Below are 16,773 nucleotides of genomic sequence, written 5' to 3' on the forward strand. Positions count from 1 at the left end.
TAAAACATATACTCCTGCAGGAGGCGCTACACAAGTCTGTCCATTGGGGGATTAGCTAGAAGCTTTGGTGAAGAACTTTCATAGCAATCCCAGTGTATATATTCATGGTTCTGTAATGTCCTGGTTTTTGTATTGATGAACAGTCAGACAGATGGGCACTGTAGGTCTCCATGGTCCACAGGAAGATGACCAATCCACGTGTTTAACTGTTTACAGTAACTGTAAAGTAGAATGGTTTTCCTTATTTATGTTACTGCAGGAGACTGGGACCAGCTTCAGTAGGTGTAGGATGATGTAGATAACACTGGGTGTTTCGGCAGGGGGTCTCTGTGTCCCCCTGGGTTTCATGAGGCAGTAGCGGGCGTGGTGAAGTGAGAGGGTCGGGATGCAGATGGAGGGAAGTTTGTATTAATGCACTGGGATGAAGTCCTGAGAGCTAATGTAATGGAGCATCACTGGCAGGAGGAGTGGGTCAATGCTGGGGCAGATGTCACTACATCTTGAGGATTGATGGTTCCACCTTATGGAGAAGTTCCTGATAATTCCATGTTTTATACATGTAATAAAAATCACTATTGTGGCATACAGGTGTCCTGCCCGGTGATCTGCCCTCGGTGGTCCCTGGTGCGGTTATTTACATTGCCGTGGTCCACTTAATCATTGGTCAAAGCTTCATTATCCTGTCCATTTATGGAGTTTCTTTTAATCATTTTCTTTGTGGCACTCGCTAGCTGGGCATAGCTATCTGGATTGTAGTCTGCACGGGGCTTGCCATGGGAGAGCAGTGGCACTGCATCCTGGGTAGCCTGTATGAGGAGCGGTGGACGACGCAGGCTGTCTCCTTGTCTCAGAGTGTCGGGAAGACCCTTCCTTTTAGTTTCTGGCAGTAAGAGAAGACTAAGGACTGACAGGATACAAAAAGATGAGAGGACAACATGGTGCAGGAAGAAGCCGGATCTCTGCTGAAGATTGATGATTGGAAGAGTAGCCTGGCCCAATATACTGAGACCCAGAATAAGGCCCAGGCCAGAACCCCTAGGTGCAAGATGGAAAACAATCATATTACCTTCTGTATAGAGGTCTAGTCATGAAATATATACACTTAAAGGGGCACTCCAGTTTGTATTTGCTTATGGAAAAGGAAATCATATAATTTAATAATATACTGTACATGCCCTTATAAGAAAGGAATGTCAGCAGAATTATATCAGGGCAGTTGGCCCGCGAGTGTGCCAGGTCAGATAATTTACTCACCGGATTACTGTTGGTAACACCTCACTGGCATAGAAGACACTCAGCATCACTACAGCATGAGAAGAGAGGGATCCCAGCACGGATATGGCTATAGACACTGCTGTGAAGAGGTCTGGATGGGAGAGAGGGGTCAGTTATTAGTGAAGGCATTCAGCGCAGGATATAGGACGAGCACTGAGTGTGAGAGTCTTACACTGTGTGAGGGCCAGGAGCAGCAGAGAGCTGAACCCAGTCAGGATGGTGCACAGGAGAAGAACTGCACGACGACCCCAGTGGTTCACAGTGATGCAGAGGAAGATACAAGCAAGAACTTCACTACCAGTCTGGAGAAAATATGGAATAGAGCCACCTAGAGCCATGAGGTTCCGGGCAAAACATGGTCTGATGCCACAGCCGATGAACCTGCATGAGGGACAGAATATACGTAAGATTACTGACACAACGTCCACTAGCTATTTAATTCAGATCCTGGGTCCTGTCCATGGGTGCTCATAATATAGCAGTCGCTGCACGTGACCTACAAATATTCAACCTTTTGGCTTTAAAAGCTGGCCTAACAAATGTCCTTTACAATGGCAGAGCTTTGGCCAGATAATCGCTAACAAGCATTTGTAGGAGCGCTCGGTAGCGATTATCTGCCGTTGTAAAGATGCCACCGATTACCCGATGAACAAGCAAAATGCTAGTTCATCAGGTTATAGGATTGTTGGTGCTGTCACCTAAATTGTTGTTTACTGGCAGCAGATTGTGCCATCTAAACAGCATCTGTGGCCGGCGAACAATGATTCAGTATGGGGACGAGCCATGACATTAGCGATTGCGTCTCCTTCACTGACGAGCAGGCACGTGCTGGAGAGAACGCTTCCTACCTGACAATCGTCTGCTAAATTGCCCTTGCCCCAGGAAAAGTGAGGTAGTTGGAAGAGCTGTCAAAACAGGTGCAAAGCAAAAGTGGAAGCGTTCTGCAACCAATCTAATATTGCATAGGGTCTGGGGAAAATGTGAGCTGTAATAGGATTGGTTGGTATGAACACCCGCTCCACATTTCCATTGCACTTATTCTGATGAATCTCCCCTGTCAGGCGAGTGTAGGAACAGTACCAGTGCAAAGTGACTCAATCGGAAGAAAAACCCTGAAACACAATTTTGCCACTGTATAGGGTGTAACCATCTAGGGGTTAAATCTGTTCAGGGAAACATCTGCATGGCATTGGTATGTTCTCCCCGTGCGGGCTTCTTCTGGGTACTCCAAAAACATACAGATGATTTGATTTAGAATTTAGATTGGGACCCCCAGTAGGGACAGGGACTGATGTGAGTGACGTCAGTTTTTGGCCAGCACTACAGAATATTTAAGTGCTATATAAGGGGATTTCCACATGTAGATCTTCTGGCTGATCAAAACTTACGTCGTGAATCCGAGAATCAATGCATTCCGCCAAATAAGACGAGTCCCGAACAGACTGCAGAAACTGTAATATTGAGGACGTGGGAAACCCTCCCAAACTGAATCTATTTCTGTAAGGAAGAGCATAAGACTGTGAATAAAAGAAAAACGGTTTTCTCATTTTAAGGCCTCCTGCACACAACCATAGGTGTCCCATTGCCGTATTGCGGATCCGCAATACACGGGCACCGTTCTGTCTGCATTCCGCATGCGGAAGACGGATGCAGACCCATTCATTTCAATGGGTCTGCAAATCCGGAGAAGCAGAATGGTACGGAACCCTACAGAAGCACCCCAGTGCTTCCGTGGGGTTTCGTCCCGTACTTCCGTTCCGCAAAAAGATAGAACATGGCCTATCTTTTTGCAGAACGGCCGGATCGCGGCCCCATTAAAGTGAATTAGTCCGCGATCCGCTGCGGCTGCCCCACGGACGGTGTTCGTGCATTGCGGCCCACATTTTGTGGGCCGCAGCACGACCACGGGGCGCACACGTTCGTTTGCAGGAGGCCTAAGGCTAATAGGTGGCACTGTTCTCAAGTTTGCATGTGTCAGTGAGATGTCTGGTTTCTGTGGCTTCTCAGAAAAATTCATTAAATTTGTGAGTTTTATTGAATTTTAACAATATTTTAGCAGCTTTTCTGCTTACCTGTGAATAGACCATCCCGACCAGCAAAATCATCTCCTGTGTCTATTCCATTCGCCCTGGAGAAGAGGCAGAGCTCTGCCTTGCACCGATTTAACTGCTGTGTTGCCAGAAGCCAGCGGGGGGATTCAGGGAACAGTAAATGACAGCTGCATATAAAGAGACATTAGTGACGTAGGACAAGGATTGCAATCACTACTCTCTATGTAATCATGTCTTATCATACGGCGCTCATCAGTCAGTCACTTACCACCAATAACCAGAAAGTATCAGCAGCGCTCCAGTCACTGCCCCTTGTAAGACCTTCCAGTCGGAGCACAACACAGCCATCCCTGGAAGCAGCAGCTTACCTCCCAACCAGAAAAACCCGCCAATCATTGTTATCATGAGCCGGAGACCAGGGGGGCAAAGCTCTAACCCTGAGTGAGAGAGAAAGTTACACCATATATTGTCAGAGCAGGTAGAAGAAGGGAGACAGGTAGAGGGCGCTAGTGGTGCCTACCTGAGAGCGACTGACATCGAGGTAAGCATAATATTGAGAAAGCAGGAAATAACAGAAATGTTAAATCAGAAGTTACAGTCTAAGGGCTCGTTCACACGACCGTGCCGTTTTTTGTGGCCTGCAAATTGCGGATCTGCAAAAAACGGATGCCGTCTGTGTGCCTTCCACAATTTGCGGAATGGAACAGGAGGCCCATTATAGAAATGCTTGAATAGGACAGGACTGATCATTTTTGCGGGGCCACGGAACGGAGCAATGGATGCGGCCAGAACACAGAGTGTCCGTATATGGAACGCAAAATACATTTGTGTGAACGAGCCCTAACTATTGGGAGACTAAGGGTCCATTCACACGTTCGTGGTGTATTGCGGATCCGCAATACACCCTGCCGACACCCCCATAGAACTGCCTATTCTTGTCCGCAATTGCAGAAAAGAATAGGATATGTTCTATTTTTTGGCTGAGCCGCATCCCAGAAGTTCGGGGCCGAAGCCCAGAAGTTCGGGGCCACGCTCCGGAAATGCGGATGTGGAGAGCACATAGTGTGCCCTCTGCATCCTGTTCTGCCCCAATGAGAATGAATGGGTCCGCATCCGTTCCCGATATTGCGGAACGGATGCAGACCCATTTGCGGACGTCTGAATGGAGCCTAAGAACAATACGGCTGTGGATTCACATAACCTACATAATAATGCAATCAGCATACAACTGGTGGTCCCCATTGGTCTGCTTTGTTTTCCTGCAGAGAGGACAGGTCCTACATCCATATGACTGCTGCAGCCAATCACTGGCCTCAAAGTGCTGTATGCACCAGAATCACCAGTGATAACCTGCAGAGGTCAGGCAGATGTACAGCATGTTCCAGCCAAAGACCGGCAGGGACGACCAGAGATTCTGCGTTGGGGGATTTAACATGTGAATGATGGCTGCTATTTTGCTGTCAGCTTAATTTCATGTGCTCCCAGACAACCCCTTTAATTTCCTCCTGGCTTACAACATGGCTCCTATTCTGTAAATAGACACAACCACTGACCCAGTTGTTTTACCTGACTCATGTTCTGCTCTTATTGACACTGAGGATTTAAGTCACTCGGGTAATTGCTATTTACATGCACAAGTTTAGTCACCACAGCCAGATTTTCCAGTGTGCTGGTAAAGATCACCGGCTGGTTAAAAAGTAGCTTCGCTAAGGAAAAACTAATTGTGAATCCCTTACTAATTAACTCCACAAATAGATACAGGACTTCAGTAAACCTCAATATTAAACCCCCACTCTCAGGGTCCAGGAAACTGAGATATGTGGAGCGGTTTGTTTGGGTCCTCACTCTCTATAGCTGCTGTAGCCACCCCTGTGCTGCTGGTGACATGCATGAAATACTGTGGCCATCAGTGGTCTCCCCCCCCAAATAAATGCATAAAAATAATGGAGCAGTTTGACGCGTTAAAGCACGTCTACAGTGTGAGGACCTAAACAAACAGCGTCTTATATCTCAGCTCCATGGAAGAGTGTGAAATGCTAGAAACCAGGGTAATAATTATTTTATGCATATGAGGCCCAGAGCAGAAGCACCTGGACCCATTTACTTCAATGGGGCTGTGCAGATGAGCGGTGATTTTCACGCATCACTTGTGTGTTGCGTGAAAATCACAGCATGCTCTATATTGTGCGTTTTCCACGTAACACAGGCCCCATAGAAGTGAAAATCGCAAGCATCCGCAAGCAAGTGCGGATGCGGTGCGATTTTCCCGCACGGTTGCTAGGAGACAATCACGCAGCCCGGCTTCTCTTCTGTCTTCTTCTTTGAGGAATAGGACCTTTGATGATGTCACTGCGCTCATCACATGGTCCACCACATGACCCATCACCATGGTGATTGGTCATGTGACGGACCATGTGATGAGCTGCAGTGACGTCATCAAAGGTCCCATTCCTCAAAGAAGAAGACAGAAGAGAAGCCGGGCTGCGCGAACAAGTGGATTAAGGTGAGGTCAATTATTTTTTATTTTTAACCCCTCCAGCCCTATTGTACTATGCATTCTGTATTAAGAATGCTATTATTTTCCCTTATAACCATGTTATAAGGGGAAAAAATACAATCTACACAACACCGATCCCAAACCCGAACTTCTGTCAAGAAGTTCGGGTAACAAACATGCCGATTTTTCTCACACGCGTGCAAAAGGCATTACGATGTTTTCCACTCGCGCAGATTCCTGCAAAGCACCCTCATCTTTTTCCACAACGCCCGTGTGAAACCAGCCTTAGGCTACTTTCACGCTAGCGCTTCTACTTTCCAGTATTGAGATCAGACAGAGGATCTCAATACCAGGGAAAAACACTTCCGTTTTCTCCCCATTCATTGTCAATGGGGACAAAACGTTACTGAACAGAATGGAATGCTCCAAAATGCATTCCGTTCCGTTTGGTTGTGTTCCCATACCGGTATGCTGCGGTTTTCTTTCTGTCATTGGATGCGGAGCAAAATGGATCCGTCATGACCCACAATGCAAGTCAATGGGAACGGATCCATTTAACTCTGACACAATAAAAAACATCCGTCCTTGCCATGTTACAGATAATACAACCGGATCGTTCATAACTGATGCAGGAGGATGTATTACCAGTAACGGAAGTGGTTTTTGCGGAGCCCTGCTGGATCTAGCAAAAAACACTAATGTGAATATAGCCTTAGTGGGTTTCTTTCCACCCCTGTAACTAGAAGTTGTCCATTGCTATATTGAGTTAAGAAGTAAAATGTGTGTTTGGTGTAAGATGCTCTTTCACATTTCGGTCACAAAGTTCCAGCAAACACAGAAACCACCCAAAGCAAATAACAGGAGACAACATGAGGAGGCGCTGGATGTCTGGCTCCTACTATCCCTCCTAGCAGCTCACATATTGCACTCACTTGCTATGTAGAAAGACAGGAAGATTCCAGCCAGAGCCGCACCAAAGACTATCCTGATGCCCAGGAAGCTGAAGTAATCTGGACAGAAGCATAGGGCCACCCCATGCGGCAGCGCCACCATCAGGGCACTGATGAAAGCCTTGCGTCGTCCAAACCTGAAACAGACAGACAGATGTGAGGACAATTCTCATACAGTAGAATATGGAAATTATCATTACAAATGGATAGATCTTTTAAAAGGGATTGTCTGGAAAATCAAGAAATTGAGCAGGAAAGGTTATAATCCACATTAACGCCACCACGTCTGCACTAGTCTCTGCCGGTCTTTGTATTCCTGGAGCGATTACCTGCCGTACACCCATCTAATAATCAATGGCCCCAGCACTCACACTGATTTACAGCATATCGCACCCAGAGAATAAAGACCTGTGGGCCCCTGGAGGGCATCGCTGCTGGAGTTACCAGGCGAGTAATGGGAAGACAATCCCATTAACCTGTAAGCGATTGGTATCAGCGCCCTGTCCGTTATGATGGCAGCAGCCCCTGTAATACCACCCTGCCTTTTTTTTTTAAACATATAGAGAACCCCAATGAGGCGACTCGCTGGGGTCTCAGTGAACAGGGAGTTATGGTTCTTACCTGTCACATACACATCCGAAGATGATGAAACCGCACAACCAGCCAATCAGATAACAGATCTGCTCCAGCGGCACCTTCCACCCGTTCTCACACACGAGGTCCCACTGACAAAAAGAAGGACACAAAGCTGTAATCACAATGACTGAGGTACTCAGATCTAACTGTAAGATCTGTGGGTTCAGCAAGAGATGGGATCATAATACAGAAGACTAGAAAATATATAAGAAGCTGTGCGCAGTAATCACTGACACCACTGCCATTCACACACATAAAACATGACGTTGTGCAGTGATAAAGGCACTCATGTTTCATATCACCTATTACAACTAAGCCTCTGAGAAATGAGAGCTGGACGGACAGCAGCTAGACGGGCTGGGGGGTGACTCCATGAGGTCCTGGTAGGTTGTCCCAGGTATCTGGAGCCATGCTGACTGCAGTGCATCCCACCGCTGGTGGAGGATCCAAAGAGCAAACACGACCATCGGGAGGTGGGACCACAGCTGCTCAATTGGGTTTGAGTCTGTGGCATACGGGGGCCAGGTTAGTACTTGGTCTCCCAACCAATGTTGGACAATTCTAGTTGTGTGACATTCCATCCACCCCAGAGAAGACAATCAGCATGTATGGGTGTACAATATCTGTAAGGATGGATTTATACCCAGACCGGTGGAGAGTGCCTTCCACATGGATGGGCGGGCCACAGAATGCCACGAAAACCTTCTTCAGACCATAACTCTGCCACCAGAGCTTGTGTTCTTCCAGAAATGGTTGCAGGAAGTTTGTTCTCTGATGCGTCTCGCCTGACCCGCCAACGTCCAACCGTTCCATGAAGCAGAAAGTGGGACTCAGAGGAGAAAACCCTTTACTGATCTGCAGAGGTCCAATTCAGATACTGCCGCAAACATTGAAGCCTTTTCTGCCAATACAACTTGGGTATCAGGAGGTGCAGGAACCGTCCGTCTGCTCCGCAGTCCAATATGCAGAGTCCTCTGAACAGTTGTGTCAGACACACGTCTAGCCGCCCCGGGTTCACCTTGGTGGTGAGCTGCTCCACTGTGTCATGTTGGCCCTTCCTCACCCACCTTTGTGGCCAAAAGTCACCTCTCACATCAATGTGACGTGGAAACTGCAGAGCACCACGTGTCCTATTCACCATGCTGTCCACTCACCGTACACTTTCACCATAGCACACAGTTCACACTGTGCCGCTGCAGAAATACCGCCACCCTCAGCTCTAAAGCCAATAATCATCCCTCCTGCAACTCTGATAAATCACCCCCTTTTACCCATCACAGCAATGAGGGATTTGTGTGCAGACAGCCTATAACACCCCTTATATACCCACCGAGGCAGCTCGGCACCCCTTATATACCCACCGAGGCAGCTCGGCACCCCTTATATAAAATCTGGAGTGGTGCGCATTTGTATTCAGCGCAAAGTCAATACTTTGTAGGCTCATCTTTTGGGGCATGTCTCTACCAGCTTTGTACATCTAGAGCAGGGGTACACAACCGCAGTCCTTGACACCATTATGTGCGGCCCCCAACCATTTGGCGACGAACATGTATGTCTATGTCTTGTGGATGCTCACATGTATTTTCCCATGAGATCGGAATCCTATAGGTGTGACCAGACATTTATAGTATATACAATATACCATATATACAGTATATCAGTTGGTAATACCCCTTTAACTTATTTTCGGCCCTTGGGATTCCTTCAGTCTGACAATGTGGCCCCCAACCAGAAAAGGTTGTTCACCCCTGATCTAGAGGCGGAAACTTTTGCCCATTCTTCTTTGCAGAATAGCTCACGCTCAGTCAGATTGGATGGAGAGCGTCTGTGAACAGCAATTTTCAAGTCTTGCCCCAGATTATCTGTGGAATTTAGGTCTGGACTGTGACTGGGCCATTCTAACACATGAAAATGCTGTGATCTAAACCCTTCCATTGTATCTGGATGTTGAGGGTTGTTGTCCTGCTGGAAGGTGAACTCCGCCCCAGTCACAAGTCTTTTTCAGTCTCTACCAGATTTTCCTCCAGGACTGCCCTGTATTTACCTGCATCCATCTTCCTATTAACTCTGACCAGCTTCCCTGTCCCTGCTGAAGAAAAGCCTCCCCACAGCATGATGCTGCCACCTCCATGTTTCACAGTGGGTATTGTGCGTTCAGGGTGATGTGCAGTGTTAGTTTTCCAACACACATAGTGTTTTGCATTTAGGCCACAAAGTTAAACTTTGGTCTCATCTGACCAGAGCCCCTTCTTCTATGTTTGCTGTGTCCCCTACATGGCTTGTGGCAAACAGGACTTCTTACGACTTGCTTTCAAAAATGGCTTTCTTCTTGCCACTCTTCCATAAAGACCAGATTTGTGGAGTACACAACTAACAGTTGTCCTGTGGACAGAATCTCCCACCTGAGCTGTGGATCTCTGCAGCTCCTCCAGAGTGACCACGGGCCTCTTGGCTGTTTCTCCTTGCCTGGCTTGTCAGTTTAGGTGGACGGCCATGTCCAAGTAGGTTTTCAGTTGTGCCGTACTCCTTCCATTTTCGGATGATGGATTGAACAGTGCTCCGTGAGATGTTCAGAGCTTGGGATATATATATATATATATATATTTAAATAAACTAACCCTGCTTTCCAGTTCTCTATAACTTTACCTGACCTGTCTGGTGTGTTCCTTGATTCTCATGATGGTCTTGGATCACTAACAAACCTCTGTGGCCTTCACAGAACAGCTGTAGTTATACTTACACACAGATGGACTCTACTTACTAATTGACTTCTGAATGCAATTTGTGACACTGGATTTTATTTAGGGGTATCGGAGTACAAGGGGCTAAATATAAATGCACGCCACACTTTTCAGATTATTATTTAAAGAGGACCTTTCTCCGTTCTCCCGTATAGCCTCCGGTATCTTCATATGTTAGGCTCCATCCAGGGGAACCTGCCGGCGTCTCCTTCTCCTATGCTGTAGGCTTTTTTTTCTCTCAGGCTATGAGCTGAGCGCTGCGAATGAAGATACCGGAGGCTATACCGGGAGAACGGAGCGGCGCCCAGGTATAACAGTAAGTGCAGGGAGATCCCTGGGCGCCGCTCTCCATGTCTGTATAGTTAGTTTAGATGTTTTATTCTAGTGAAAGGTCCTCTTTAAAATCATTTTCTTCTCACTTCACACAGTTACTAATTTGTGATGGTCTATCACATAAAATACATTTAAGTTTGTGGGTATAAAGTGACAAAATCTGGAAAGGAAAGGGGTATGAACAGTTTTTTCAAGGCACTGTAAATATATATATCTGCCATGAGGCATGTAATTAGGACTGCAGTTGGTCAGTACAGTGGGTGTCTATGCTCAAGACAGGAATCATTCTGGACCTGTTGATGATACCTGTTCACCCTTCCAGTGGGCACAAGTCTCATAACGCCTCCTTATCTGCAAGGGGTGATCTTGCTATTCGCCTCCCATCATGGCTCCCCGTGGTGTCCTTCCATTGATTTTCTGACAGGAATTCCGCATTGCTAAGACACGTCCTGCCGAGATCTGACGTCCATCTCAGCTATTCCTGGCATTAAGCAGCATTCCTGAAATGTTCCATATTTTGTAGACATAGATGTTGGCTTTTTAAGACAAGTTCCACGTATAGTGAGCTGATGAGTGTATCTAAGCCTGTCATGTGGGATACGGTCTCAGAGGGCCACACACAGCACTGCATCCCTGCCATAAAGTGTTCCATCAGGAATGGACACCATGTAATACAAACGTGGGGGACCCTGCACGTACCTTGCTGACATCAGGTCACCAGTGGGTGCCCATTAGAAATGTGTAGGGGTGGCTGGCACCGTGCACTGAGTGCCCTCTAGAAGTAGGAGTCACTTTCTGAACTTGCAGACGATGTTTGCCTCCAGGCGGTATGACATGCATGTAGAGGCCGTGATCAGGTGAGGCGCACACAACACGTGCTCTGTGTACACCTCGTCATCCTGAGGATCCATGTTCTTGGCAGAGGAAGGGAAGACAAAGACTGAACCCGAGGAATAAAACTGCGGCAAAGGAAACTGTAACAGAGCATTCCCAGGACGGATCCACCGCACTAAATTCTGGAATTGTAACTAGGGATCGACTGATCAGTTTTACCGATATTATCGGCCGATATTCAGGATTTTGAACGTTATCGGTATCTATTTTGCCGATAGCAAATCGGGAACAAGGATCGCGCTGCTCGCAGTGTTCCCTCAGCAGCACAGGGGAGAAGGAAGCAGTGTCTCCTCCCCCTGTGCTGCTGCTGCCGCCAATGAGAGGGAGGGGCTGTGACCACTGCGCCAGCAATGAAGGTAACTATCTCATTAATTCATATACAGGAGGCGGGAGCTGGCTGCAGAATCACATAGCCGGCTCCCGACCTCTGAGTGGTAGCTGCGATCCACGGCAGTTAACGCCTCAGGTGCACCTGAGGGGTTAACTACCGCAGATTGCACATACTTGTCATAGAGGTCGGGAGCCGGCTATGTGATTCTGCAGCCAGCTCCCGCCTCCTGTATATGAATTAATGAGATAGTTATCTTCATTGGTGGCCCCCCCACCCCCCCAACTCCAGTATTAATCATTGGTGGTGCAGTGCGCCCCCCAGTATTAATAATTGCTGGCAGTGGCCACAGGGTCCCCTCCTCCTCAGAGGCAGTTCCGATCGGAGCCCCAGCAGTGTAATCCAGGGGCTCCGATCGGTTACCATGGCAGCCAGGACGCTACTGAAGTCCTGTCTGCCATAGTCGGCTCCCTGCTGCTGTGTGCACAAAGCAGCAGGGACAGTGTGAGTATAAAATATATATATATATATATATATATATATATATATATATATATATATACACACACACACACCAAAATATTAATTATAAATAAGAAAAGAAAGATTCACAAAAAAAATAAAAATAATAATAATAATAATAATAATACACGTTAACAATAAACATATTCATTTTCAGCAGATTTGTGTAGGAATATACATGCTGGGAGTACACAGCCACCCGTTATTACACCTCATATACATGCTGGGAGTACACAGCCACCCGTTATTACACCTCATATACATGCTGGGAGTACACAGCCACCCGTTATTACACCTCATATACATGCTGGGAGTACACAGCCACCCGCTATTACACCTCCTATACATGCTGGGAGTACACAGCCACCCGTTATTACACCTCATATACATGCTGGGAGTACACAGCCGCCCGCTATTACACCTCCTATACATGCTGGGAGTACACAGCCACCCGTTATTACACCTCCTATACATGCTGGGAGTACACAGCCACCCGTTATTACACCTCATATACATGCTGGGAGTACACAGCCACCCGCTATTACACCTCCTATACATGCTGGGAGTACACAGCCACCCGTTATTACACCTCCTATACATGCTGGGAGTACACAGCCACCCGTTATTACACCTCCTATACATGCTGGGAGTACACAGCCACCCACTATTACACCTCCTATACATGCTGGGAGTACACAGCCACCCGTTATTACACCTCATATACATGCTGGGAGTACACAGCCACCCGTTATTACACCTCATATACATGCTGGGAGTACACAGCCACCCGTTATTACACCTCATATACATGCTGGGAGTACACAGCCACCCGTTATTACACCTCATATACATGCTGGGAGTACACAGCCACCCGTTATTACACCTCCTATACATCCTGGGAGTACACAGCCACCCACTATTACACCTCCTATACATGCTGGGAGTACACGGCCACCCGCTATTACACCTCCTATACATGCTGGGAGTACACAGCCACCCGTTATTACACCTCCTATACATCCAGGGAGTACACGGCCACCCGCTATTACACCTCGTATACATCCAGGGAGTACACAGCCACCCGTTATTACACCTCATATACATGCTGGGAGTACACAGCCACCCGCTATTACACCTCCTATACATGCTGGGAGTACACAGCCACCCGTTATTACACCTCATATACATGCTGGGAGTACACAGCCACCCGCTATTACACCTCCTATACATGCTGGGAGTACACAGCCACCCGTTATTACACCTCCTATACATGCTGGGAGTACACAGCCACCCGTTATTACACCTCATATACATGCTGGGAGTACACAGCCACCCGCTATTACACCTCCTATACATGCTGGGAGTACACAGCCACCCGTTATTACACCTCCTATACATGCTGGGAGTACACAGCCACCCGTTATTACACCTCCTATACATGCTGGGAGTACACAGCCACCCACTATTACACCTCCTATACATGCTGGGAGTACACAGCCACCCGTTATTACACCTCATATACATGCTGGGAGTACACAGCCACCCGTTATTACACCTCATATACATGCTGGGAGTACACAGCCACCCGCTATTACACCTCCTATACATGCTGGGAGTACACGGCCACCCGCTATTACACCTCGTATACATCCAGGGAGTACACAGCCACCCGTGGCGCTGTGCTGTGGCACATTTACTCTAGGTATCGATGGGACCACTACATATATGATGTATCATATGGCTGATAAATCTTCCTTTATAAGTGTCCGTTTTAAGGACGCAGTTAAAATCCGCCATGTACTCTGCGAAAGAAACCATGGCGGTTTCTGTCGCGGTTGTTCACTTTAAAGGCCACAAAACAGTTTGCGGATTAGCTCCACTGAATGGCGCTATCTGCTTCAATCGCCGTCCGTCTGGACACCAGGCCAGCACAACAGAACCAACCCGTAACAGAATCCCCAAAACGCCATGAAAACAGTCTTGTAACATTTTATTTTTGTCAGGCTGCGTTCACACCTGCAGTGGAGGCGGCGTCAGTACGACCCCCGCCATGATAGGCCCCACTGTGACGTCAGTTAAGTGACCGGGCACTGCAGCATAATTTCTGTTAATGGAAACCGCAGCGCCAATGTGAACAGAGACCTAATCAGCGATCCTGGTGTCTTAAGGGTTAATAGATGACATATGCCGTCCCCTCACCTGTGTAACCAGGGTGCTCTCCAGCCAGCTCTGAGTCTGAAGCCCCCATTCTCCGGGGCATCTACTGCTGTTGCCGAGTGTGGCCCCTGAGGTGTTGTTGCTGCTGTTGCCTCCTCCGCAGGGGCCCCCGGGCAGCCCCTGGCATTGGTAATCCGGGGCGCCGGTGTACAGGACGTCAGAGAAGAAGCCCAGGGACACAAACACATTTGGCAGCCAAGAGGCGACGGCCACCAGCCGGGTGTAGCGTCCGAAGCCGCCCGCCAAGGGCCACACTTTCCCGTCAAAGTCCATGCGAGTCTGGGAAGCTAAAGAAGAGCTGAGGAGAGTGGAGAGAGCCGAGGGAGGAGCGAGGACGGGGCGGAGGAGGGCATGGAGCCAGCTTACGGGATACTCCAGGTGTCTGCGACAGAACATCCCTCCAGCGCCGCTGTAGCTGACAGGACACAGCCAGCGCCATCTTCCCCTGCGCCTTACAGAAAAGCAGCCAACCAGAAGCCCGCTCTTATCTTCAAACCAACGCTCAATATATTAAAGCAGAACTCTGATTGGTTGCTGTGGGCAACAGCTCTAAGGTCTAGAAACTGATCAGAATCCCGCTCTTATCTTCACACCTACCAGAATTCTGATTGGTTGCTGTGGGCAACTGCTCTAAGGTCTACAAGCCAATCAGAATCCCGCTCTTATCTTCAAGCCTGCCCATGATCTGTGAAAGCAGGAATCCGATTGGCTGCTATGGGCAACAGCTCCAAGGTATATAAACCAATCAGAATCCCACTCTTTAAACCTAGCAGAATGCTGATTGGTTGCTATGGGCAACTGCGCTAAGGTCTACAAACCAATCAGAATCTTGCTCTTATCTTCAGACATGCCCTTGATATATGAAAGCAGGAACCTGATTGGTTGCTAGGGACAACAACTAACATCTCCCCCTATAATTCCAGCATTACCTACATGTATATATCAGTATACAAGGATACTAACTAGTTTGCCGCCCGTCTTAACGTAGCATAGCACCGTACATGCCAACATGGCACACTGCTTAATATGGCACACTGCTTAATATGGGCTATGGTGCCCAAGCGACAATAAGTGGTGCACAAACACAATTAAATAATCGATATATATGTATTGATATAAAACTGGTGTACCGCCAGCACCTGGCCGCACGTCCTGTAAGGGTGCAGTAACAGTTTACACTGCATATGAGACACGAATAGGCAGTTATATCAATGGCTGTCTGTGCCGTTCCGCAAATTGCGGAACGCACACGGACACCATCCGTGTTTTGCGGATCCGCAATTTGCGGACCACAAAACACACAACGGTCGTCTGCATGAGGCCTAATATGTATGAGGGATCCGTAATCACAGACAAAATAGGGCATGCCTTCATTGTATCACCACGGACCCGTGGTCAGTGAAAAACAACTGATGTCCATTAAAGTCAATGGACACATGGGCGGTCTGTGATTCACTCAGGCCTCATGTACACGACCGTTGTGTTTGCGGCCTGAAAATTGCAAATCCGCAAAGCACAGATGGCGTCCGTGTGTGTTCCGCAAATTGCGGAACAGCGCGGAGATAGCCATGGATATAACTGCCTATTCTTGTCCGCAAAACGGACAAGAATAGGACGGGTTATATTTTTTTTGCAGACCACAGAACGGAGCAATGAATGCGGACAGCACACGGAGTGCTGTCCGCATCTTTTGCGGCCCCATTGAAGTGAATGGGTCCGCATCCGAGCCACCAAAACTGCGGCTCGGATGCGAACCACAACAGTCGTGTGCAGGAGGCCTTACCCTGAGAGCTCATATACATAGGAGCAGTGATCATGGAGATCTCCGGATCCATCTGAGGTCAAGGGCTGGTTCTAGCTTTGTTAGTGTACGTTCACACTCGCGGCAGAGGATTCCGACATTCAGTTCAGTCACCGGAACTGCCTGCCAGATCCGGCGGTCCGGACGCAAACTGATGGCATTTGTCAGACGGATCCGGATCAGTCTGACAAATTCATTGAAATACCGGATCCGTCTCTCCGGTGTCATCCTGAAAAACAGATCCGGTATAAATTTTTTTTTTTTGCATTTTTAAAAGTCTGGGCATGCGCAGACCGGATAGTTGGATCCGTTTTGCCGGAACACTTAATGCCGAATCTGGCACTAATACACTTCAATGTCACATTCCGCCAAGTGTTCAGTATTTTTGGCCAGAGGGTAAACTGCAGCATGCTGCGGTATTTTCTCCGTCCAAAAAAACGTAAGAGAGACTGAACTGATGCATCCTGAACGGATTGCTCTCCATTCAGAATACATGGGGATAAAACTGATAAGTTCTTTTCCGGTATT

At 47.8% G+C, this 16,773-nt stretch overlaps 1 protein-coding gene across 1 annotated transcript; it reads right to left on the reverse strand.

Moving 5' to 3' along the window:
• Window positions 1–7: 7 nt before the first annotated feature.
• SLC22A31 (solute carrier family 22 member 31) lies at window positions 8–14,855 on the reverse strand. The gene is made up of 9 exons (XM_044269565.1): window positions 14,427–14,855; window positions 7,395–7,498; window positions 6,756–6,910; window positions 3,595–3,763; window positions 3,348–3,493; window positions 2,664–2,772; window positions 1,448–1,656; window positions 1,255–1,366; window positions 8–1,035 (listed from the first exon to the last, which is right to left on the reverse strand). Exons 1-9 carry the CDS (start codon window positions 14,838–14,840, stop codon window positions 654–656), a joined length of 1,800 nt encoding a protein of 599 aa, XP_044125500.1. The 5' UTR covers window positions 14,841–14,855; the 3' UTR covers window positions 8–653.
• Window positions 14,856–16,773: the final 1,918 nt, after the last annotated feature.

Source organism: Bufo gargarizans, chromosome 10, assembly GCF_014858855.1.
Source record: "Bufo gargarizans isolate SCDJY-AF-19 chromosome 10, ASM1485885v1, whole genome shotgun sequence".
Classification (NCBI taxonomy): domain Eukaryota; kingdom Metazoa; phylum Chordata; class Amphibia; order Anura; family Bufonidae; genus Bufo; species Bufo gargarizans.